Source organism: Macaca mulatta, chromosome 17, assembly GCF_049350105.2.
Source record: "Macaca mulatta isolate MMU2019108-1 chromosome 17, T2T-MMU8v2.0, whole genome shotgun sequence".
Lineage (NCBI taxonomy): Eukaryota > Metazoa > Chordata > Mammalia > Primates > Cercopithecidae > Macaca > Macaca mulatta.
Genome location: NC_133422.1, coordinates 5,282,065 through 5,306,795, shown reverse-complemented (window position 1 = coordinate 5,306,795; position 24,731 = coordinate 5,282,065). Strand labels below are relative to the sequence as shown.

Genomic DNA, 24,731 nt, shown 5'->3' with positions numbered 1-24,731 from the left:
TTGTATGGATATACAACAAATTGATAATCCATTCATGGATAACTTTTTGAAAATTTCATTGCGTTTTACTTCCTTTTTCCTTTTCGCTTTATCTTCCTTCAAACTGGTATCAGGATTTTTAGTTCATTTGCTCAGAGGTGTCATTTTTGGCAGGAGAGAAAATAGAAGTAGCCTTCAAGAATTTCTGGTCTTTGTAAGAACCCACTAAATAGAATAGGGTCTGACAAATGGGGTTTGTCCTGGACTAGAGGAGAGAGTTGAAAGGCATCTCTTTGTTCCTGGGAAAAGCCCCAGGAAGACAATGTGCTCCAGGAGTGGCGCGGGGGTTTCCTGGGGATGTGAAGCGTGGGTATGGGGATTTCCAACCTCCCCAAAGGTTCCAGCTCCCCACACCTGGTACAGAAGCCTCATCCAGCTGCCAGACCAAAAAGGACCATGTGTCTTACTGGAGACTGTGTGGGCAGATGACAGAAGAATGAAGTGTTCCGATGCTTTGCACTGTGTAAGACCCTGGAAAGTTGGTACTTCTTGAGGCAGAGCTGCAAGAATGATTGAGGTTGAATTTTTACTAGTCGTGTTGGACAGGGAAATTGGAATGGAAACTAAACTGATTTATAGAAAATAATGAGATATATACATTCTTGCACACCTGATTTTGAGGCCTGAGATGATCCTCACTATGTGAGTTCATTGAATTCAAGAATACAGTGTGAATTTCATAGAAACAAAAGGTGATTCAAAGAGACAGGACATTATGCTTAGAAAAATGTTTTCTATGCCTCATCTTGCCTTTAATCTGTGAGTTTTCTTCATGACCTCTTTCCTATTAGGCATGATAGCTTTATTATGCAACACAAAGTCTTTTAATCATTTTCCAAAAACAACTTGTATCAAAGTTTAAATTTTGGTGAAACATAATGCTCTCAATTTTATACTTTAGGCTGAGCTGATAAACAAATTACCTTTCAGACACGGAAAAAAAATACATTTGGTAAAACATTGAAGACACATTAAGAAAAAGCAAATAGGGGTCACCCAAGGATTTTGAGTGTTTGGGAGTGCCAGTGCATTCTACCAGTCTCAGTGAAGGACATGAGCACACACTACAGTAATCGGAATCTTAGTCGTAGGTGAAATCAGGAAAAGCAACTCTTCTTGTGTTTACTTTTAGTAGTGTCATAAGAATGAACTAGTTCTTCCTGTGTGACCGCAGATGCTCCTGTTTGAGAAAATGCATACCCACCTGGAAGAGCAAAGCACAGGGAAATCTGTTAGGAGCACTAACACCCAGTGAACATTCTGGTGACAGAGATGAAGACTCCAACTGGATTGGATATGTTGGATACATCAGCCAGGCAAGCAACTGGGGCAAGGAAAGTGGCAGCTGTGATGAGGGTGTGGTGACGGAGTGGTCTGCAAACCCGGCCATATTAGAACTACTTAGGGATATGTTTAAAAATATCTATTTCTGGATCCACAGTTGCTTTGTGGGGAGCTGGATGTCGGTGTGTGCTTTTAAACGCTCTCCCAATGATCCCAAGGTACATCACGTCCTACGCAGAAAACTGCTGTCCTACAGGATACAGCCTGGCTAGGGCTATGTCAGTCTTGCTGTTTTGACCATCTTGGGCACTTGCTGAGACTGTGAGGGGGCAACTGCTCCTCTCCATGTGGCTGAGCAGTGGCCTCATGGGCCCCTGGCTTCCTTTCCTTACCACCATTGGAGAGGAGCAGCTCTGGAGATGTCTGAATCTTGAAACTAACATTTGTAATTGGAACCCAGAAAAGTAGTTTACAAAACTGAAAATTTGCTGGGGGATGACACATAATATTAAATTTGGTAAAGACTTTATCACGCTGGAAACATTCCTGTCTTAAAACCAGGATGATTTAAATAGGTTTTCAAAGTGGTTTACACGCGTTTAAATAAATAATAAGATATTCCCAGAGGTGTCAATTCATTGATAAGCACAGTGTCCTCTGGAGGATCTTATAATCATTTCTGAAAGTAGTTCAGGCACTCAGTGTAACTCACTACAGAAAGCTAACAGGTGTTCCTGTCCTTCTGTAACTCTTGATCTTGATAGGCTGAACAATAGAGTGGCCACCCTCGAGTAATACATTCCGATTAAAACGCAGCACATCAAGCTAGACAAACGCTATTTCCACCCACATGTAGCTAAGGTTTATCGCTTGGCTTATTAATGACAATGGATTTACTAGCAAACAGCCACGCTCTTTGAAAGAAGAAAAATAAATTATACATGGAACTTCTATCCACATGTTATCTGCTGAATTATTAATTAAATGAAACACTTCTGTGTGGAAAGAAGGCCAAGTGTTCTGCAACCTTCTCTGTACATTAGAATCCCCTGAGGATTTGGGAAAACTCGGAGTAGCCTCCCCAAGCACTAGACCAGCAGTTCCCCCAGTGAGCACCAGGAATTCACCTGGTGATGGTGGGGCCCCAGCTTGAGTTTCTGAGTGAGTCGGAGGAGGGCCCAACAACTGGCATTTCTAACAACTTCCCAGGGGATGCATCTGTCAGAGGTGTTCGAACCAGAGCGACTCCATCATGAATAGGGGCTGGGAAAATAGGGCTGAGACCTACTTGGCTGCATTCCCAGGAGGTTAGGCTTTCTAAGTCACAGGATGATGACATAGGTTGGCACAGGACACAGGTCATAAAGACCTTGCTCACAACACAAGTTGCAGTAAAGAAATTGCTAAAACCTACCAAAACCAAGATGGCAACGAAAGTGGCCTCTGATTGTCCTCACTGCTCATTATATGCTAATCGTAATGCACTAGCATGCTACCAGACACTCCCACCAGCACCAGGACAGTTTACAGATGCCATGGCAACATCAGGAAGTTACCCTCTATGGTCTAAAAGGGGAGAAATCCTCAGTTCCAGGAAGTGCCCACACCTTTCCTGGAAAACTCAGGAATAATCCACCTCTTGATGAGCATATAATCAAGAAATAACTCTAAATATTTCTGGTCAAGTAGCCCATGCTGCTGCTCTGCTTATGCAGTAGTCATTCTTTATTCCTTACTTTGCTAATAAACTTGCTTTCACTTTATGCATTCACCTCTAATTCCTTCTTACACAAGAGCCAAGAACCCTCTCTTGGGGCATGGATTAGGACCCCTTTCATGTAACACATCTGCTGCTGCCTAGGACTCTGCATGGAGAGTCACTGTTTTAGGTCAAGGTCGTTACAGTCTCTTGATGGACACTGTTTATCAGTATTTCCTAACCCTTTGGGATTTCCTCCCATCTGACTTCCTTCTTTTCCTCCTTCCTTCCCACTGTGTCCGGAATTGGTGGGTTCTTGGTCTCGCTGACTTCAAGAATGAAGCTGCGGACCCTCGCAGTGAGTGTTACAGTTCCTAAAAAGATGGTGTGTCTGGAGTTTGTTCCTTCAGATGTTCAGATGTGTCTGAAGTAGTGGGTTTGTGGTCTTGCTGACTTCAGGAGTAAAGCTGCAGACCTTTGCAGTAAGTGTTGCAGCTCTTAAAGGCAGCACGAAAGCTGCAGACCTTTGCAGTAAGTGTTGCAGCTCTTAAAGGCAGCGCGTCTGGAGTTGTTAATTCCTTCTGTTGGGTTTGTGATCTCCCTGGCTTCAGGAGTGAATCTGCAGACCTTCGTGATGAGTGTGACAGCTCAAAATGGCAGCACAGACCCAAAGTATGAACAGCAGCAAGATTTATTAGCTGCAAAAGAACAAGGCTTCCACAGCATACAAAGACACCCAACCAACCTGGTTGCCCCTGCTTGCTGGGGTGGCCTGCTTTTATTCCGTTATCTGGCCCCACCCACATCCTGCTGATTGGTCCATTTTACAGAGAGCTGATTGGTCCATTTTGACAGAGTGCTGATTGGTGCATTTACAAATCTTTAGCTAGACACAGAGTGCTGATTGGTGCATTTACAGTCCTATAGCCAGACACAAAAGTTCTCCATGTCCCCACCAGATTAGCTAGACACAGTGCTGATTGGTGTGCTTACAAACCTTTAGCCAGAGGGAAAAGTTCTTCAGAAGTCCCCACAGGTCCCAGAAGCCCAGCTGGCCTCACCTCACTGGCACTCCCGGCTGCACCCTGGGGCACCCAGCGCAGGCACTCCGGCAGCCCGGGTTCCAGACAACCAAGAGGAAAAGAGGGGAAGCGAGAAAGAGATGGAGACCCGCCATCGTGACCAACGACCCCACGAAGAGGCAATGGCAGTCCATGCACCGGACCCGCCTCAGACCAAGCACAGCAGGCGCCCGCTGGCAGCGCTGAGTGTGGGCCCGCCAAGCCCACGCCCACCCGGAACCCGCGCAGGCCCCAGCACGGCGCACAGCCCTGGTTCCCGCCCGTGCCTCTCCCTCCACACCTCCCCGGGAGCAGAGGGAGCCGGCTCCCGCCTCGGCCAGCTGCAGAGAGCGGCCCCCACAGCGGCCGGAGTGCACGCGGAGGCCAAGGAGGCGCCAAGAGCGAGCGAGGGCTGCTAGCATGTTATCACCTGTCACCACTTGAGGAAAATGTCACTTAGAATCTCCAGGTGGAACTTTAAAGAGTTTTATAAAAGCACTCAGGTGTTTTTCGGAACAGCCATGGATGAAGGACAAGCGGTTCGGAAGCAGCACGAAGCAGGAGGGAATGCCGGTGGTGAGAGGATTGCCTGGGGGAGAGGGGACAGCACAGTGCCTGGGCGTGGTGGGAAATCCACGAGGAAGGTGCCCTGAGCTCCGCGTGTGAGGAGCGGCCCACGCTAAGTCAGCTATGCAAACAACCATAGTGGGAAAATGGCCGTCCCTTCTATTTTATTTTTAATGTTCTGATCATAAAAACATTTAGGACTATAAAAATGAGCAGATAAAAAAATGTTCTACTGCCTCTTAATGGAAGATGTGTGCGCATTTTAAATAGTCTCTTCCCCAAAAGGGGAAACCAAAGTTCTCTTTTTGCCAGGCTCATTTCCCTGCTTTTCATTCTTGACCTAATACCAGCCGGGAGCGGGATGGCTGGATCTGGCCTGAAGGGAGTGTTTCCCCGCCAGGCCCACCAAGACGCATGCGCATCCGGGGACTTTCCGGAGCTGATTGTTTCTGCTGCATCACCCCATCCAAGGCTCTGGGCGATGTTTTGGAATTTGTCAGCTTTTGTACATTAGTAAAATATGATTATGTCTTTCTCATTCTAAATTTGTTTTTGAACCTAATCTTGCATTTGTAGTTTTGTATTCTTTTCCTAAAAAGGGTCCTGCAACTACATAAAGTTTTGTCCTCACGAAACCTAGTTCTGACGTTTATACAGAGGCAATATATATCATTTGGAAACCTGAGCTGTTTTCCTTTTCACAATCTCCCAAGGAAGAAGAATGAGAGCTGATGTTAAGTGGGAGAACGGAAATCCAGGCCAGCAGCCTCCGCCACACCTGACAAAGATGCAGACCTGCTCCCAGCTCTTCCTACTGAACCTTTAACTGCCATTTACATCCAAACGGGGAGCTCAGAGGAAGCCTCCAGCTCTTTGCATTCCCCACTTTCATTCATCTTTTGGTAAGTCCTGACACCCCGAGAGTCTTTTTTTTTTTTTTTTTTTTTTTTGAGACGGAGTCTCGCTCTGTCACCCAGGCTGGAGTGCAGTGGCCAGATCTCAGCTCATTGCAAGCTCCGCCTCCCGGGTTCACGCCATTCTCCTGCCTCAGCCTTCTGAGTAGCTGGGACTACAGGCGCCCGCCACCTCACCCAGCTAGTTTTTTGTATTTTTTTAGTAGAGACGGGGTTTCACCATGTTAGCCAGGATGGTCTCGATCTCCTGACCTCGTGATCCGCCCGTCTCGGCCTCCCAAAGTGCTGGGATTACAGGCTTGAGCCACCACGCCCGGCCGAGTTCTACTAATTTATCTATAGATTCTTTTGGATTTTATGATAGATGATTACATCATGTGAAAATAATAAATTGTATTTTTTCCATTTCAGTGATTTCTCTCCCCTAGCACTGGCTAGAACCTTCAGTACAGTGTAGAATTAGAAGTGGCAATAGCAACCATCAACATACAGTTCCATTCTCAAAGGAAAGGCTTTCAACGTCTCTCCAATTGCTTTACGAATGTGTGTGTATGTTTTGTGTTTGTGTGTGTGTGTGTGTGTGTGTGTGTGTGTGTGTGTTAGCTACCATTTATCAGATTAAGAAATTTCTTGGCTAGGCACCATGGCTTACACCTGTAATCCCAGCACTTTGGGAGGCCGAGCGGTGCAGATCACTTGAGACCAGGAGTTTGAGACCAGCCTGGGCAACATGGTGAAACCCTGTCTCTACTAAAAAATACAAAAATTTGCCAGGTGTGGTGGCACATGCCTGTAATCCCAGCTACTCCGACTGAGGCATGTGAATCACTTGAACCCAGGAGGCAGAGGTTGCAGTGAGCCAAGATCGCACCGCTGCTCTCCAGCCTGGATGACAAAGTGAGACTCTGTCTCAAAAAACAAAACAAACAAAAAAGAAGGAAAGAAAAAAGAAATTCCTTTAGTTTGCTAAGAGTTTTTTTTTTTAAATCATGAATGGATGTTGAATTTTTAAAGATTTTTCTGAATCTTTGCGATGATGTGGTTAATTGATTGATTAAGTGGTAAACCAACACATTCCTGGAAAAAACATAATTTAGTTGTGCTGTATTATTTTGTATTATTTTGTTAAATAATTATTAAATTATTAAATTATTTTATTATTACATTGCCAGATTCTGTTTGTTAATATTTTGTTTAGGATTTTCAAATTCATGTCATCTGGGAGATTGGTTATAATTTTCCTTTCTCATATTTTTTTCAAATCTTGGCTTCGTAAAATGAGTTAGATTTCATTTTCTCTGTTTTTATTCTCTGGGTGAATTTATGCAATGCTGATTTTTTTCCTTCTTAAGTGTATAGTGAAATTCACCAGTGAAGGCACATTGGCCTAGAGTTTTCTCTGGAGAGAAGTCTTTAAATTATGGCTCAATTCCATATATAGAATTTTTTAATAATTTTATTTCTTTTGCCCATTTTGATAGATTATAGTTTTCCCAGCATTTGTCCATTTAATCTAACTTTGCAAATGTCTTGACATCAAATTGTTCACAATATCATTTTTCCACTTTAATGTCTATGAGGTGTTCCCTTTTTTATTCCGTACATTGCTTTCTTGATGCCTTCTCCTCTTTTTTCTTTTCATTAGTCTCACCAGGGATTTGTCAATTTCACTAGTCTTTTAAAAGTACCAAATTTTTGGCCTTATTGGTGGTCTCTATTTTTTATTTATTTTTTGTTTCATCAATTACTATTATATTTCGTATTTTCTTCTGTACTCTTTGGGTTAATTTGTTCTTTTCCTGACTTCTTGACATGGATAATTCTTAGAGTGTCAACCACTCTCTTTTCTTTTTACCGTTTAAGTTTTCCTCTAAGAATTGCTTTAGCTTCATCCCATAAATTTTTATTTGCAGTGTTTTTATTTTACCTAGTTCAAACTGTTTTCCAATTTTCACTGTGCTTTTTTTTTTTTTTTGACTCATGAGTTATGTAGAAGTATAATTCCTTATTTCCAAACATTTGAGAATTTTGTATTTATCTTTAAATTTTTGATTTCTGATTATATTGTGTTGTGGACACAGAACATACTATGTATTTTTTTATTTTAGTTCTTTGAAATTTGTTTAGACTTGCTTTATGGCCCAGAATTTGGTCGATATCGTCAAATGTTTTCTGTACATTTGAAAAGAACACGTATTATGCATTGTTGAGAACAGCATTCTATGTACATCTATTTGTTAACTATTTTATTTAACTCTTCTATATTCCTACTGATACTCTGTTTTCATTTGATTGAATTTTAATAATGTAATTTTTTCCTTCTCACCCTCTGTCATTACCTTCGAAGTCATATACTCGTTGTCTATGTTTTTAGTAATTACTGTAAAGATTTCAACCTGCATCCTTGATTTAGCTATTAATTTTTATTTATGTTGAGCCTGCATCTAGAAATCTTCCTAAACTCTCTCATTAGATTAAGGAGTTATTCTACAGACTTACTTGCTACACTGACTTTCTACACTGGTTAGGCTCTGCGGTATATTGTTAAATGGAAGCAGTGAACAGATGGCATTTTTGTTTAATTCCAGGCTTTAAAGAAAATGCTGTCAATATTATGTCATTAATTATGGTGTTCTTGGTAGGTATTTTGGTAGATTCTCTTTGTTGAGTTAAGGAGGTTTCCTAGTTTTTGTGAATTTTTAAAGTCACAGGTGCAGGCTGAATTTTAGTGAATGCTTTTTCCTGCATTATTGAGATAATTGTAAGGTATGTCTTCTTTAATCAATGAATATGATAAATTACATTAATACAGATTTCTGATATAGGATGATTCTTGTATTCTTTTACTATTTGTTTTTTAACGGGCAAAGGACTTTTTTTTTTTCTTTTTGAGCTTAGTTTTTTGGTACAATTTAACTTTTATTTTAGATTCGGAAGTACATATGCAGGTTTATTGGTAATATTGTGTGATGCTGAGGTTTGGGGTATGATTGATTGCATCATCCAGGTACTGAGCATAGGACCCAATAGTTTTTCAACCTGTGCCGTTTTCTGCTGAGCCCCCTCTAGAACTCCCCAGTGTCCATTATTGCCACCTTGATGTCCATGAGCACCCATTGTTTAGCTTTCACTTATGAGTGAGAACATATGGTATTTGGTTTTTTGTTCCTGCATTAATTTGCTCAGGATAATGACTTCCAGCTGCATCCATGATGCTGCAAAGGACATGATTTCTTTTCTTTCTTTCTTTCTTTTTTTTTTTTTTTTTTGAGATGGAGTTTCACTCTTGTTGCCCAGGCTGGAGTGCAATGGTGCGATCTTGGCTCACTGCAACCTCTGCCTCCCATGTTCAAGCGATTCTCCTGCCTCAGCCTCCCAAGTAGCTGGGATTACAAGTGCCCGCCATCATGCCCGGGTAATTTTTGTATTTTTAGTAGAGATGGGGTTTCACCATGTTGGCCAAGCTGCTCTCGAACTCCTGACCTCAGGTGATCCACCCGCCTCAGCCTCCCAAAGTGCTGGGATTACAGTCGTGAACCACTGAGCCCAGCCATTATTTTATTTTATTTTTTATGAATGTGTAGTATTCCATGGTGTATATGTACCACATTTTCTTTATCCAGTCCACCATTGATGGGCACCTCAGTTGATTCTATGTCTTTCCTATTGTCAGTGGTGCTGAGATGAGCATACAGTGCATGTGTCCTTTAGGTAGAACTTATTTTCCTTTGGATGTATACCCAGTAATGGGATTGCAATGTCAAACGGTAGTTCTATGTTCTCATATGTTTGTTGGCCTCTGGTATGTCTTCTTTTGAGAAGTGTATGTTTATATCTTTTACCCTTTTTTTTTTTTTTTTTTTTTGAGATGGAGTCTCGCTCTGTCGCCCAGGCTGGAGTGCAGTGGCGGGATCTCAGCTCACTGCAAGCTCCGCCTCCCTGGTTTATGCCATTCTCCTGCCTCAGCCTCCCGCGTGGCTGGGACCACAGGCGCCGCAACCTCGCCTGGCGAGGTGTTTTTGTATTTTTTAGTAGAGACGGGGTTTCACCGTGTTAGCCAGGATGGTCTCGATCTCCTGACCTCGTGATCTGCCCGTCTCGGCCTCCCAAAGTGCTGGGATTACAGGCTTGAGCCACCGCGCCTGGCTCTTACCCATTTTTAATGGGGTTGTTTTTTTGTTTTGAAAATACAATCAATTTACGATCCTGGGAGAGCAAGAAGCAAGGAGCCAGCAAGTCTGGACACATTCCAGAGGCCACTGAGGGGTTTTATGCCCTGAGTCCTGGATTCCATCCAAGCCACGAGGGGCTTTATGCCCTGGGCTTAGGCTGTAGTGCAGCCTTCCACTCTTAAGCACAGAGCCTGGTATTCCATAGGCCACAAGAGGTTTTAAACTCTGGACTCATAACTTGTTCCAAGGCTCTTTTCATATGATACCAGACTAGAAGTCTTGCCTCAGCTTTTCTCCCAGCAATTGGACTGATGGGATGTTTCACTGTGCACAAGCATCATGGGTTCTTAAAACAAGGCCCTGCACAAGCACTAAATATGTTCCTGTCACCGCAGTCCACTAGCCCTTCAACTATAAACATGCACAGGAGTCGCCTGGGGGCCTTGCTAAATAAAAATGCAGCTTCTGATTCAATAGCCTCGAGTGGGACCAGAGATTCTGCCTGTCTTGATGAGCTCCCAAGTGAGGCAGACAATGCCAGTTCACAGACTCACACTTTGAGATACGGCCACCTGGGCCATTGTGTTCAAATGTGCTTGATAATCTGGAGCACTTATTAAATATCCAAGTTGCCAGGATTTTCTTCTGGAAATCTTGATTCAGTATGTTTTGGTTGGAGCATTGGACGTTTGGGAAAACTAGAATTTCTTTCTCTCCCTTTAGACAAAAGTCAACTACTGCTGAGGCATGGGCTTAAGAAATGTTGACTAAAATATCCAACTCAGCAACCAATCCTGTGTAATTTTCAAACTGTCAGTAACTTGCTGGGGGCGACCTACACACCCTGGCCATGTGACGGATGAAGAAATGCACTCAGACAGAGGTATCCCATGAAAGAGCAGGCTAGGGGACTGGGCAGCTCCCAGACACCGAGGAGGGTGCTATAAAGAGTCAGCAGCCATGGCCTTGACAGGCTGGGGCTCCAAGCATTTATTCAGTACAGATTTAATGACAAAGGTCTCAAGTAGACACCACTAGAGGGTAATTAACATTGCTGACCTTCTGAGTAGAGAGCAGTCATGTGCCCACAAATGATCAAAGGTCAGTCTTAGGAGCACATGAGTAAATAATCTATTTAAACTCCTCTACATTGCTATGTATCCATGCCCTAAGCTTTTAAGAGAATTCAGCTGCCTTCAGCCAAATCTTTTACTGAAGCTATGCAAACCTCCTGACCCTCCAAAAAGGTTTGTGTCTATTTCCTACAACTTAATTTTTATAATTTCTCCCACCACCCTGACAGATCCCCTACGAAAGACCATGTTTCTTCTCAGCTTGCTCAGTCCAGCTGAGCCAGCTTTCCACTGGACTCCTGAATGTGAGGACACAGGCTCCCAGGACCATCCAGAAGCAAGCATCTCCTAGCACCTTAAAGCTCTGAAACACTAGCTGGGTGCAGAGGCTCATGCCTGTAATCCCAACACATTCAGAGGCTGAGGTGGGAGGATCGCTTGAGGCCAGTAGTTCAAGACCAGCCTAGGCAGCATAGCAAGACCCCATCTCTACAAAAAGTACACCCCAAAATTAGCTGGGTGGGACTACATGCCTGTAGTCTCAATTAATTGGGAGGCTGAGGCGGGACTATCCCTTGAACCCATGAGTTTGAGGCTGCAGTGAGCTATGATCGCACCACTGCACTTCAGCCTGGGAGACAGATTGAGACCATCTCTAAAACAACAACAACAGGCTGGCGCAGTGGCTCATGCCTGTAATCCCAGCACTTTGGGATGCCAAAGTGGGTGGATCACCTGAGGTCAGGAGTTCGAGACCAGCCTGGGCAACCCGGTGAAATCCTGTCTCTACTAAAAATACAAAAAATTAGCAGGGTGTGGTGGCAGGCGCCTATAATCCCAGCTACTGGGGAGGCTGAGGCAGGAGAATTGCTTGCACCCAGGAGGAGGAGATTGCAGTGAGCTGATATCATGCCATTGCACTCCAGTCTGGGCAACAAGAGCAAAACTTTGTCTCAAAAAAATAAAAAATATTAAAAAAAATAACAAAAAACAAGGAGACACAGAAAACTGAAATATTTTAAGTTCTATTTTATTATTGCTTGTTAGTTGATTAAAGTAATTCTGCTTCCACTTTATTTTTAAAGACAGTAATTGCTACACTGAATAAAACTTTAATGAAGTTTCATTATAAGCATCTATTATCATTTTATTATTTTCTACATAGAAGCATGCAAAAAGTTTAAAATTCAGTTTCATTTGATTTAGCCTTGACTGTAATGAAGGACTCTATGAAGAGGGGACACGGTGTTTATGGGCTGGAGTCCCAGCAACTGCTTGGTGGCAGAGTCCCAGTCTTTCCCCAGTTCAAGCCGTGGGCAGATAGATGGGTACTGTCCTTCAGTTCTTCTTACCCATTCACTTGCTTTCTTTATAGCCTCAAAAGCCCAGGGAATATTCCTAGATGTAAAAAAAAAAATGTTTCAGATTTCAGAATATAACAACATGTGAAATGTAATATGGTACTAAACCCATCACATTGTATCAGACAAAATGATTCTGCCAAAAATTAAGATATTTAATAAAAGCAGTTTTCCTTGACATCTTACGGGACTTCTTCTACCCGTCTGACCTTGAGCTTATGCACTGCATTGTCAAGTGTCCCGTGCCCACCACTTCCCGGCTTCCACGTGCCTCCAGGCATCCCTGCTGCCTACAGGACAGCTCGAGTTCCAGCTTCTCTACAGTTGTTTATGGTTGTCCCCTTTCCATGCATCTCAATCTAAATCCTATCCATTCTTCACACACAAACTCAAGTACTGTTTTACAAATGAGGCTGCTGTTTCTCTCTCCTTCCCACTGTACCAACTTGATTAGGTACCTTCAGAATATCTGAGAGTCCGCCATGAAACTGGCATATATTCAGTTGTGTCACGTAAACCAGGAATAACTTGGTAGAATAAGCATATCGAGTCAAGTCTGTGTCCACTAAATGGTGTCAAATATTTGAGACTGTTGAATATTCAGGTCTATTCAACACTCAGAAAAATTCTGAGATTGTTAATTAATATTAATTAGCTACTTCCTTACTTGTTCTATCATCTGCTAGAACTTGTTAGTGAACAAGTGGCAACATACGCCAAAGTTCTTCAGAAAATTCTATGGGGGAAACTTAGTATTTTGAAAATTCTCTCCCTGTTCCCGATTTTTCCCTGTGAACTGGGAAAGGGCCGTCAGTATAGCGTGGTGGTTAAGAGCTGGGTTTGAGTCCTGACTCTGCAATCACATGATATTGGTCATGTGATACTGTGTGGCTTTCATTCAACACTGGGAATCTCAGTTTCCTCTATTACGAGAATAACATGAGGTCCTATGGGTTTGTGGTGGAAATTAACAAAGCTTATAAACTTAACATGCTTACTAGTCCCTGGTCCACAGTAGGCACTCAATAAATGTTCACTGAATGTCATGACAAAATGAACATACTAAATAAGAAGCATGCCAAAGTGGGTAAAAGACCAATGTTTCCTGGTAAATATTCATCTACTTATAGTTACTAACTGCTGAAAACAACAAAACTGGTTTTGAATATTTTCACTAATTCAGCTGGCCTCCTTCAGTCCAGTGGCCTCTACACTTTTTGGTTCACCATTCCACTAGTAAGAAAATCTTGTGCCTACACCCCCATGTAATGTGCTCCTACATCAATGTTACGTACATCTTGAAATAGAAAATATAGAAAAAGCTTCAAATATGCAATAAACAGGGAGTAAAAAAAATCTATTTATTTATTTTAGATGGAGTCTCACTGTGTCACCCGGCTAGAGTGCAGTGGCACGATCTCAGTTCACTGCAACCTCTGACTCCCTGGTTCAAGCGATTCTCCTGCCTCAGCCTCCTGAGTAGCTGGGATTACAGGCACGTGCCACCATGCCTAGCTAATTTTTGTATTTTTAGTAGAGACAGCGTTTCACTGTGTTGGCCAGGATGGTCTCAATCTTTTGATCTCGTGATCTGCCCGCCTCAGCCTCCCAAAGTGCTGGGATTGCAGGTGTGAGTCACCATGCCCAGTCTAAAATCATTTTGTCTTACGTACTAAAGTGCCAACAAACCATTTTGCTGGCACAATAGCAGTAATGTGGTAAGAGCAATATGCTGGAATATACTTGATCAATTTTGAAAATCTTGCTTTAATACTTTGTGATATTACAGTTCAAAAGCAGGTTCAAAGTTTATACTTGTTCTAACAGCTATAATATTAATAATTGGCAATGATCTAAATAGATTAAGTGCCTCTTTGGATGTGCCTATTAAGTCAAATACTAATTTGTTAGTCCCATCTCCTAGCTGTTCAAAGTGTTTTTTCTTTGATATTTATTTAATTAATTCTCTTGGCAAGTGGCACTGGTTTATTTTAAAATAAAATACAAAAATTAGGCTGATGCAGTGGCTCACTTCTGTAATCCCAGAACTTTGAGAGGCCAATGCAGGCAGATCACTTGAGGCCAGGAGTTCGAGACCAGCTGGCCAACATGGCCCGAAACCTCATCTCTACTACAAGTATAAAAATTAGCTTGGCATGGTGGTGCACACCTGTAGTCCCAGCTACTCGGGAGGCTGAGGCACGAGAATTGCTTGAACCTGGGAGGTGGAGGTTGCAGTGAGCCAAGATCATGCCACTGCATGCCAGTCTGGGCGACAGAATGAGACCTGGCCTCAAAAAATAAATAAAAACAAAAAAAAAGAAAACCCCAAAAATAGAAAAAAAAAAAAGAATAAATTCTCATCTTTCTTGGCAAACTAATGAGAAGATATTGCTTTTTTAAAAATGGAAGTATACATTACATATAGTAAATTATGATTTTCCTTTTTTTTAGACAGGGTCTCACTTTGTCGCACAGGCTGGAGTGCAGTGGCAGGATCACAACTCAATGCAGCCTCGACCTCCTGGGCTCAAGCAATCCCCCCACCTCAGCTTCCTGAGTAGTCACACACTACCACACTTGGCTAATTTTTAATTTTTTTGTGGAGACAGGGTCTTTCTATGTGGTCAAGGCTGGTTTTGAACTCTTGGAAGCAAGCAATCCTCCTGCCTTGGCCTCCTAAAGTGCTGGGATTACAGGTGTGAGCCACTGTGCCCAGCAATGCCTGGGTAATTTTAAAAAGGTTTTTGTAGAGATGGGGGTCTCATTGGTTACCTAGGCTGGTCTTAAACTCCTGGGCTTGATCTTGCTGGGCTCAAGTGATCCTCCCGTCTCAGCTTCCCAAAGTGCTTGGATTACAGGCATGAGCCAATTTGCCTAGCCCAGAACTTCCTGAACACCTGTTTTGTGTTTGAGAACTTTTTCTTAATCATGACACTTAAAAATTGTTTTAATTTTTAATTAAACAATTAAAAATTAAATTTTATTTAATTAAATTTAATTAAATTTTATTTTATTTAATTAATTTAATAAATTAATTAAATTTTACTTAATTAAATTAAATTAATTAAATTTAATTAAATTTAATTTTCCCTGTCTCATTTTTTTAAATGCAGTGGGTTTTGTTCACATCAGGATCTAAACAAGGTCTACCCTTGCTTTTGGTTGATATGTCTCTAAAGGTTTATTTACAGGTTCTGATCCTCAACCTTTTTTTTTCTATTGCCATTTATTTTTCTCTTGCCATTTATTTCCCCACATTTCAGACTTTGCTGACTGCATTTGCATGGTGTCATGTAACATGTTCCTCTATTCTCTGATCTAATTCAAGAAATCAAGGGGTTTCGTTTAACTTATTTGATTTTATACATATTAGTTTCTAACAATATTAATATCTACCTTCCAAAATAACAAATCAAAAGTATTATTAACACCATGGCTACTCCCAGTGAGATTTCTTCATAATATTTTTTAATCCTTAGGTACTATCCCACTAGGGAGATATAGTCAAATTATGTACTAAGTCACCTTAAATTAATACCCAGGCTGGGCACGGTGGCTCACATCTGTAATCCTAGCACTTCAGGAGGGTGAGGTGGGAGGATTGCTTGAGCTCAGGAGTTTGAGACCAGCCTGGGTAACATGGTGAAGCCCAGTCTTTACAAAAATTACAAAAACTAGCAGGGTGTGGTGGTGCACACTTGTAGTCCCAGTTACTCAGGAGGCTGAGGTGGGAGGATGGCTTGAGCCCAGGGGGCGGAGGTTTCAGTGAGCTGAGACTGCACCACGGCACTCCAGCCTGGGTGACAGAGCCAGATGATCTCAATAAATAAATAAATAAATAAGTATCAATCTTATCATTATGTAAAATATTTACATAGTTCCAAAGTCAAAACTGCAAAACAAAGCACACTAGGAGAAACTTAGCTTCCATCCTTGTCCCCTCTACCAAACCCCCCTTGGAATAATATTTTTATTAGTTTGATTAGTTTTCCCCTTATCTTGCCTTTAAAAGAACATAAGCCAATTACATGTGTATGTATATGTGTATGTATGTGCATATGTGTATGTATATACTTATATGTATATGTATGTCAGAGGGATCCTGCTCTGGTCTTGCCCCTCTCGCCATGGGGTGGGGGTCTGCAGGGACAAGAGAATGTGCCCACCCCAGAGCCCATATCCTCCTGTTTAGACCCTGCAACTCCAGCATCCCTGACCACATGGCCCTGAGTCCACTTCCAGGGTCTTCCCTGGGTCTGTCACCCTGAGTTTGAACAGTGCTGCTATCTCACTGGTGCTGCAAGGTGGCTGGGGTGAGGGGGCACTGGCATGGGGTCTGGATGGCATTTTGATGGGTAGGGTGGGGTATTCATGTGTGCATGGGGTCAGCCAAGGGCCGAATTTGAACGTGGCCTTCTAGGTGGTTATGAAGTTGTATTTGCCAAGGTAGGAGATTAGAACACATTTAATCTAATAGTTTGCTAGTTTGATTTATAACTTTTAAATACTTAGACATATAGTATGTGGGTTTCCATTTGTATTCTTATCTCAGGCCCTGCCATTGTTGGGAACAGGGCTGGGCCCAACAGTCATATTGTGGGTCCTCTGGAGGCACCCAGGATCAGCGCACTGCAGCGAAGGGTACCACATCCAGAGCCAGAAGCGCCGGGCTCCAGCGCCGGGGATCAGCGCACTGCAGCGAAGGGTACCACATCCAGAGCCAGAAGCGCCAGGCTCCAGTGCCGGGGATCAGCGCACTGCAGCGAAGGGTACCACATCCAGAGCCAGAAGCGCCAGGCTCCAGTGCCGGGGATCAGCACACTGCAGCGAAGGGTACCACATCCAGAGCCAGAAGCGCCGGCCTCCAGCGGGACCTGCACTAAAACTCTCTGAGCCTGTTTCCTGTGCAGCCCAAGGTACAAATACTACATCAGCCCTGCCCGCCACAGGAGACTGTGGGCAAGCTGTCACCTGCAAACAAATTCTCTTCCTACATACTTATAAAGTAGTCTACACATGTAAGATAATTCCCTATAGCTGTTTGTAAGGTTTATTAAATAAGTTACATAATACTATAGTTAAAGCCACCTGGAAGTAGAAGCGTCATCCAGCTTCATCAGTGATTTGAACACTATTCCCTCTTTTTCCAACCTGGTGCGAATAAACTGTAGTACCAGCATTGTGGCAATTAGGTCCAGGAGACGTTCTCTTCCTTTTACACCTAAAAGGAAACAAACTCCATTAAGTCTGTTGGAAATTCTGCATCTCAAACTGTGCCTGTTTATAAAATTCCCATTAAATAATTATAATATGGTTAAATCACAGTACATGAGCAGATCATGAAACTCTCAAATACTCTTCAAGGTCCTTAATTAGCCTGCTATTTAAATAAAAAATGAGGATGGTTGGAACCATGTGCCTATCATATTATCCTGATGGTCGTCAGGAAATTGGACTGTACCCAGAGTGCCCCTTGCTTGCCATCTTCACACAGAGAGCCATGAAGTTCAATGAAAGAAATCCAGTTTTCAGGCTCCTGTTACAAATAGCTTAGAAGAGTAAACTTAAATATTCAACAGATAAACAACAGATATGACCAGTTACACTGGTGTATCAAATTATTTCTAGTGGTTAGTACCTATAGGTATCCAAGATATGTTACTATATTACAAAATATCAAAATTGAAAAATGAATGTTTACATGTGTTGAACTCAGAATTAACAACCCATTTTTATTTAAAAAATGCAAGCAGCTTTTTTGTTTGTTTTTTGTTTTTTTTGGAGAGACAGGGGCTCACTCTGTCATGCTGGAGTGCAGTCGGTGTGATCAGAGCTCACTGTAGCCTCCAACTCCTGGACTCAAGTGATCCTCTTACTTTGGCCTCCCAAAGTGTTGAGATTATAGGCATGAGCCACAGCACACAGCCAAAAAATGGTTTTAGGGAAGGAAAAAAAACCCCAAATCTCTGTCTTATAATTAAGAATATACAATTACTTTGAGAAAAGACAAAAGGACCTTGCAGAGTATGCACATATCTGCATATACACCATTAATTTTTACATCGTTGAGGTAGCCAAAACTGCTCATAAGAGGGCTTTTATTAAGTAATATAATGTTCTTAGTAGAGAAAAAAGGAATTGAATAAATTTTTAAAAACAAAATAACAAGACCAAGCCATTGTCCCACAAAAGAAAAATCAATGGAGACAAAGCAGTTTAATTTGCTGGATTCTTTTGTGGCTTATTTTTTGGGTATTATTTACAAAATGTTACACTAATTTTTAAGCAATATTCATAATAAGCAACATACAACTCCAAGAATAATATAATAAATAGTAAACTGATGAAATGCCTAATGTGTATCAGCGTCGCTTAAAAAACAAATTCAGAAGGAGAAGGGATGATAAAAGAGAAACGAAGAAGAGGACAAAAGACGAAGTTGGGTACAGATATAAAAACAAGTCGGAGAAAAAAATCAGACAGCTTGAGGCTATGTAGAGGAAGAAAGGCAGAAAAGCACATGCTTACAGAAAAATAACACGGACAATACACAGCAATACAGAGAAACACAGGAAAAGCCCATGGAGAAGTTACATCCATGAAATCCCATCCCCTTGCATCTGTGACTCAATTTTCTCCAGTTTTCCTCTTGTTTCTCAGTCCGCTCCTTCTCAGCGTCTTTGCTGTTTCTCGTCCAGTCTGAACACTAAACACTGTCGTGTGGCAGGCTGGTCCTAGCACCTGCTCTGCTCAGACTACCTTCTTTCTTTGGGTGACTTCATCCAGAGCCAGGCTTTAAATACTACTCACGTTGAGAATTCTCCCCGTCTTTTCCAATTCTGACCTCTTCCCTGAGCTCCAGCCTCACGTGACAATATATTTATCTTGAATTTTTATCTCACTCTGTCACCTGGGCTGGAGTGCAGTGGCACAATCATGGCTCACTGCAGCCTCAACATCCCAGGGCTCAGGTGATCCTCCCACCTCTGCCTTCCCAGTAGCTGGAACTGCAGGTACACGCCACCATGCCTGGCTAACTTTTGTATTTTTGTAGAGATGGGGTTTCACCATGTTGGCCAGGCTGATCTCGAAATCCTGAGCTCAAGTGATCTGCCCGCTTTGGCCTCCCAAAATGCAGGCATTACAGGTGTGAGCCACCGTGCCTGGCTTATCTTTGGTTTTCAACAGTTTGACTCTGGCCTATCTAAATGTGGTCATTTTTGTATTTATTGTGCTTGGAGTTCTGCTGAGTTTCTTGGATCTGGAAGGTGCTGTTTTTGATCAGTTTTACAAAAGTGTTCAAATATTTTTCTGTCTACCCTTTCACTTTCTGAAACCCTAGTTACACAAATGTGAAATCTTTTGATATCATTCCACAGTCTTGGCTCCTCTGTTCATTTTTCATTCTATTTTTTTCTTTCTGTATTTCAGTTTAGATAAGTTTATTGAGTACATTGTCAATTGAATTAAATGATTTTTTTTCCTGTTCTGTCCATTCTGTTGTTAAGCTCATTCAATGACCTTTTCATTGCAGATACTATATTTTCCAGTTCCAGGATTTTCATTTGGTTCTTCCTTATAGTTTCCATCTATTTGCTGAGATTCTGCCATTTATTCACCCATTCCATCCTTTTCTGGTAAGTCAATCCTTCACTATATTTTTAAAAGCAGTTTTAAAGTCTGTGTCTGCTAATTCTAACATCTGGGTCATCTGTGGGTCAGCATTTATAGCCCATTTTCCCCTTGATCACAAGTCACGTTGTCCTGCTTCTTCATATGTTAAATTTTCATTCCATACTGAACATTAAAAATGACACCTCGTAGAGACTCTCAGCTATGCTATCTTACTCTAAAGAGTGTTCAGTTTTGTTCTGGTGGATCCTGTGTAGGCTTTGTTTTAGGCTTTATTAGGATGGGTCTATTTTGGCTTATCCCTTTGTCCTGGGGTATAGTCCTTGATCATGAGATATGATCCTTATGACCCTTTTACGGTTTCAATGGAAAGATATTCATAATGTCCGATTTGGTGCAACTTGAACTCTAAACTCTGGCCAGTACTAGGCAGCAGCTGCAATCTCTGGTTAGCTCTGTAGCTTCCCAGCTGTTGCTTTTTTCTGGATTCCTTGAGGTTGCACCCTGTATATGTATAGGTTAGGAGAGAGCCAAGGATCTGAGGGGCATTTGGATGCAGATTTCAGAGCTCCCTGCTCTGTGGTTCCCTCCTTTATAGGATTTTAATCCTTAACTTCCAGCCACTTTGGCAACCTCAAACTCCAACCCCATGTCCTCATCCCAGAAAGACTTTCTGTTTTAGTTCAAACCTCCCACTGTGTCTCATGAGCTGAGAAATGCCTTTAGGTGACAAGCTGGATACACGTAGAGCCCACCTAGTTGGCTTGCTTTCTTTCAAAGATTATGTTCACTCTAGTTTCTGCCTGTTTTTGATTATTCTCCTGGCCTTCAAAGAATGGTTTTGAACATTTTCTTCAAAGTTAGTAACTGTTATTGGCAGGAGAGTTAGTCAGATACAGGCTCTTCTATTATTCCAGGAACACTCACTCACTCCTCAAGTAAATTGTCATCACTCCTTTTCGGCCGAGTGCAGGTCACGTCAAACAGGTTATGCATTTGCCCACTCACCCAGCCTGGAATATGAAAACTCTGGCATTTTAGAGGTGATGGTGGGCCAGTGAGACACTGCTGTTCTGTCTATCCATGCATATTGGCTAGTTGTTTAATAATGTGTATTTTATTTAAAAAAAAAAATCTCCAGGCTGAGCACAGTGGCTCATGCCTGTAATCCCAACACTTTCGGAGGCCAAGGTGGGCAGATTGCTTGAGCTCACAAGTTCAAGGCCACACTGGACAACATGGCAAAACCCCATCTCTACCAAAAAAAAATACAAAAATTAGTCAGGCATGGTGGCAGGTGCCTATAGTCCCAGCTACTCAGGAGGCTTAGGTGGGAAGATCCCTTGAGCCTGGGAGGTGGAGGTTGCAGTGAGCCAAGATAGTACCACTGCACTCCAACCTGAGCAATGGAGCCAGACCTTGTCTCAAAACAAACAAACAGCTCCTGTCTTAGGGCTAGCATTTGACCTTTAAACTACTTGCTGGGTCAAGGATGCTCAGGACTTCCTCACCTATCCCCTGTGTTGTCATGACAGGAAACAGATCCAGAGGTTGAACAACTGCCTCTGGCAGAGGCTGGCTAGGTGCTCATCAGAGCTGTTTTCTCCTCCTGGACACACAGCTTAACTGTACATTTCTCAGGCCTTCGTACATGGATGGGGCTATGTGACTAGTGTTCTTCCTCTTGTCTAGCAGGGGGACGATGCCAGGGTAATATTTGTTCTTCTCTCTTACCAGAATAATTTTAAAGACATATATTGAAGATGGGGGAGTCACAATATGGAAGGAGTCAAGGTCTCTAAATGACCACATCAGTGGAACTTTCTTCCTGACTGATATTTTACTGTGATAGGGACAAGAAAGTAATATTTGATTATGTTAAGCTTCTGAGATTTTTTTTATAGCAGTTGGTGCTATTTATGCTAATAAATTTGCTCAGATAATACCCTAATTAGTGGCAAAAATATGACTAGAAACCCATCTCCCATTTCCTTTGATGGTTAAATATAATTCCATTCAAATATAACTTTCATAATTATTACATTAGTACACTAGTTTACAAAATAGTTTATAACAATTAGGAGCATGCTTATGAATGAGTGAAAATAATGACTTAATAAATGGGAAGATAGTGACTTACCCAGAGATTGAATGCCTTTTTGTTTAAGAAAGCTGTGCAAAGCATTTGTATCAAGATTTAATATAAGTCCCAGTTCTGGTGTAAGTTTCCAGAAGCCATCCTACAAAATTAAGAAAACGAATGCAAGTTATATTATTCACATTTTATCACATAAGAAGTTATGTAGTGGGGGAAGGAGAGAGGCAAGGGTTGAAAAACGTATGTTCACTACTTGGGCAACAAGATAATTAGAAGCCCAAACCTCAGCACCACACAGTATGCCCATGTAATAAACCTGTACATGTACCTCTGCATCTAAAATAAAATTTTAACAAATTAAATGAAAAAAGTTATGTAATAAATATGTTTCCATTAATTTTATTTCAGTTAATCAAAGCATTTCTAATATTTTTATTACTGTAAAATAAAGTTCTTCATACACTAGTGACATAGTATTGGTTGGCACCTCATAAATGCTATGAATACTACATATCTGCTGGCATTTATAAAAAGTGTGGGAAGAGGTTCATGTGTAGAGATTGTTTTAAGTGGTACTTTTTTTTCTTCTAGCAATGCTTTATTTCATTTTTTATTGATACATAATACTTGTACGTATTTTGGGGTACACATGAAATTTTAATACATGCATAGAATGTGAAATAGTCAGGTCAGGGTATTTAGGATTTCCATCTCCTTGAACATTTATGATGTCTTTGTGTTGGCAACATTTCAAATATTTTCTTCTAGCTATTTTGACGTATTCAATGTATTGTTAGCTATAGTCACCCTACTGCGTTGTCAACTAGCAATAAGCATTGAACCAGTATTTCTCAAACTTTTAAATAGCATGATTCCCTCTTTAAAAAAATCCCACTTTACTGAAATATGATTGACCTACAAAAAGTCACCAATATTTAATGTATACAACTTGATGTGTTTGGAGATAAGTACACACCCGCGAAACCATCAGACTGTCACTTATCAATGCCATAAACTCAGCCACCACTTCCAGAACTTTTCTTCCACCCCTTTTGTTTTGTTTTGTTCCCTTTTGTGGAAAGAGTACTTAACATAAGATAGACCTCTTAGCAAATGTTTAAGTATACCATATCCAATTGTCAGTCATAGGCCCTGTATTATACAGGCCTATGACCTCCAGCATGATTCCTTTTGTTTAACCTAAAAATGTACCCTGATGTATTCTGAAATAAGAAAATGACAGTTTTTTTCTAAGTATAAAATTGTTACATTAAACATGTACTTTAAAACTACCTTCCCTGCACCCCCCATCATCTGCCTGCCCCATTACATGCAGAGGAGGGTGTGCTAAGCCTGAGCTTGGGAATATTAACCTCAAAGGAGACAGAATCCAGGCCCTAGGGAAACTAACACAGGGAGCAGAAAGCAGGGTGTGGCCCTAGGCAGGTGCACAGGTTGAAGAATCTATGGCAATACCTTGAAAAATGACAGCAGTAATAGTATGTACCAACCCATAGAGAACTGGTACCAAGTGCTGTTCTTTTATATGTTTAGCCACTTCCTGCGGAGTACTATTGTTGGGAAAAAGCTGAGTATTGAGAGGGAAACTGAGGCAGGGCTTGCATAATGTCCTCTGGAATGTGTCTAGACTTGCTGGCTCCTTGCTTCTAGCCTTCCTAGGCTCCTATTCCCATTATCTCAAGTAGCAGAACATGTTCCATATAAATGCTAAACCATCACAGCTGTAAATCGTGTGCTTAATGCAACGTGTCCTTTCGACCTCCACATTCCCACCGCCTGTTTCTTTGTTGGATTACCAATAAATACTGTGGGCTCCCAGAGCTCGAGGCCTTCATAGCCTCCATGATAGCGATGGCCCACTGGTGTCCCACCTTTCTCTCTCAAACTGTCTTTTTCTCAATCCTTTGACTCCACCAGACTTTGTCACCTCCATGACCTGGTGTTGGGTCTGATCACCCCAACAACTATTATCACACCCACACTGGAGATGAGAACATGGTGGCACAGAAAGGTGAAGCAATTTGTCTAAAGTCACATAGCTAACCAGCAGCAGAGCCAGGAGTGGCCATGGGATCCACACTCTTGACCACCGGCAGTATGCTCGCGGCAGGCTTGTGCGTGCACTGTCTCAAGTAGGGAAACTGGGCAGCTGTCATTATCCTGTTTAAACCTCAAACCCATTCTGTGAAGTAGACACTATCATTATCTCCACTATATGGATGAGGAAACTGAGGCTCAGACAGGTTACCTGACTTGCCCCAAATCACAAAGTGGGCTGGGACTCACACTTACTTTTATGCTACATCAAGGCCTTTCCATTTCACTAAACTACTTCACATCAAAACAAATAATCGCAGGTGCAAGATTGGGTCTTAGTACCAGTGCAGAAGCCAAATCTACAGGGTGTTTATTAGCATAACAAACGGAATGATAAGCTCTAACACAATATACATGCTGAACAATAGCTGTATTCCCATGACCTTATGTGAAAATATTTAGAGTATATGTACAAGTGCTTGTGCTGTACTTCACAGTGGGAAATTTAAATGGATTACAATCCATTAGTTCTAGAATCTAGGAAATTAAGATTTCACCCCATCATCTGTTCGGGGATGTTCATTTTCATGTGAGGAATAGTAACATTCACCAGCATGAGGTTCTGGTCTAATGTTGGTAGAGAAACACCAGCCAGCATCAAGCACACTGTTTCTTTCAGCTGTCTGTTTTGTTTTGTAGCAAGAGTTCCTCAATGAAAGAAGCAGTATGACTTATACCCCAGTGCACAAGCCCCTTACTTCACTACAGAC

At 41.8% G+C, this 24,731-nt stretch overlaps 1 protein-coding gene across 2 annotated transcripts in view; it reads right to left on the bottom strand.

The window, feature by feature from the left end:
• Positions 1–11,818: 11,818 nt before the first annotated feature.
• PARP4 (poly(ADP-ribose) polymerase family member 4) overlaps positions 11,819–24,731 on the bottom strand; it is a 98,247-nt gene continuing 85,334 nt past the window's right edge. For both annotated transcript variants that reach the window (XM_077974285.1, XM_015120768.3), the window contains exons 32-34: positions 21,946–22,045; positions 17,262–17,394; positions 11,819–12,207 (exon numbers count right to left, since the gene is read on the bottom strand). In XM_077974285.1, the coding sequence (XP_077830411.1) occupies positions 12,012–12,207; positions 17,262–17,394; positions 21,946–22,045 (429 nt within the window). In that variant the 3' untranslated portion in view covers positions 11,819–12,011. The remainder of the gene's footprint in view (positions 12,208–17,261; positions 17,395–21,945; positions 22,046–24,731) is intronic.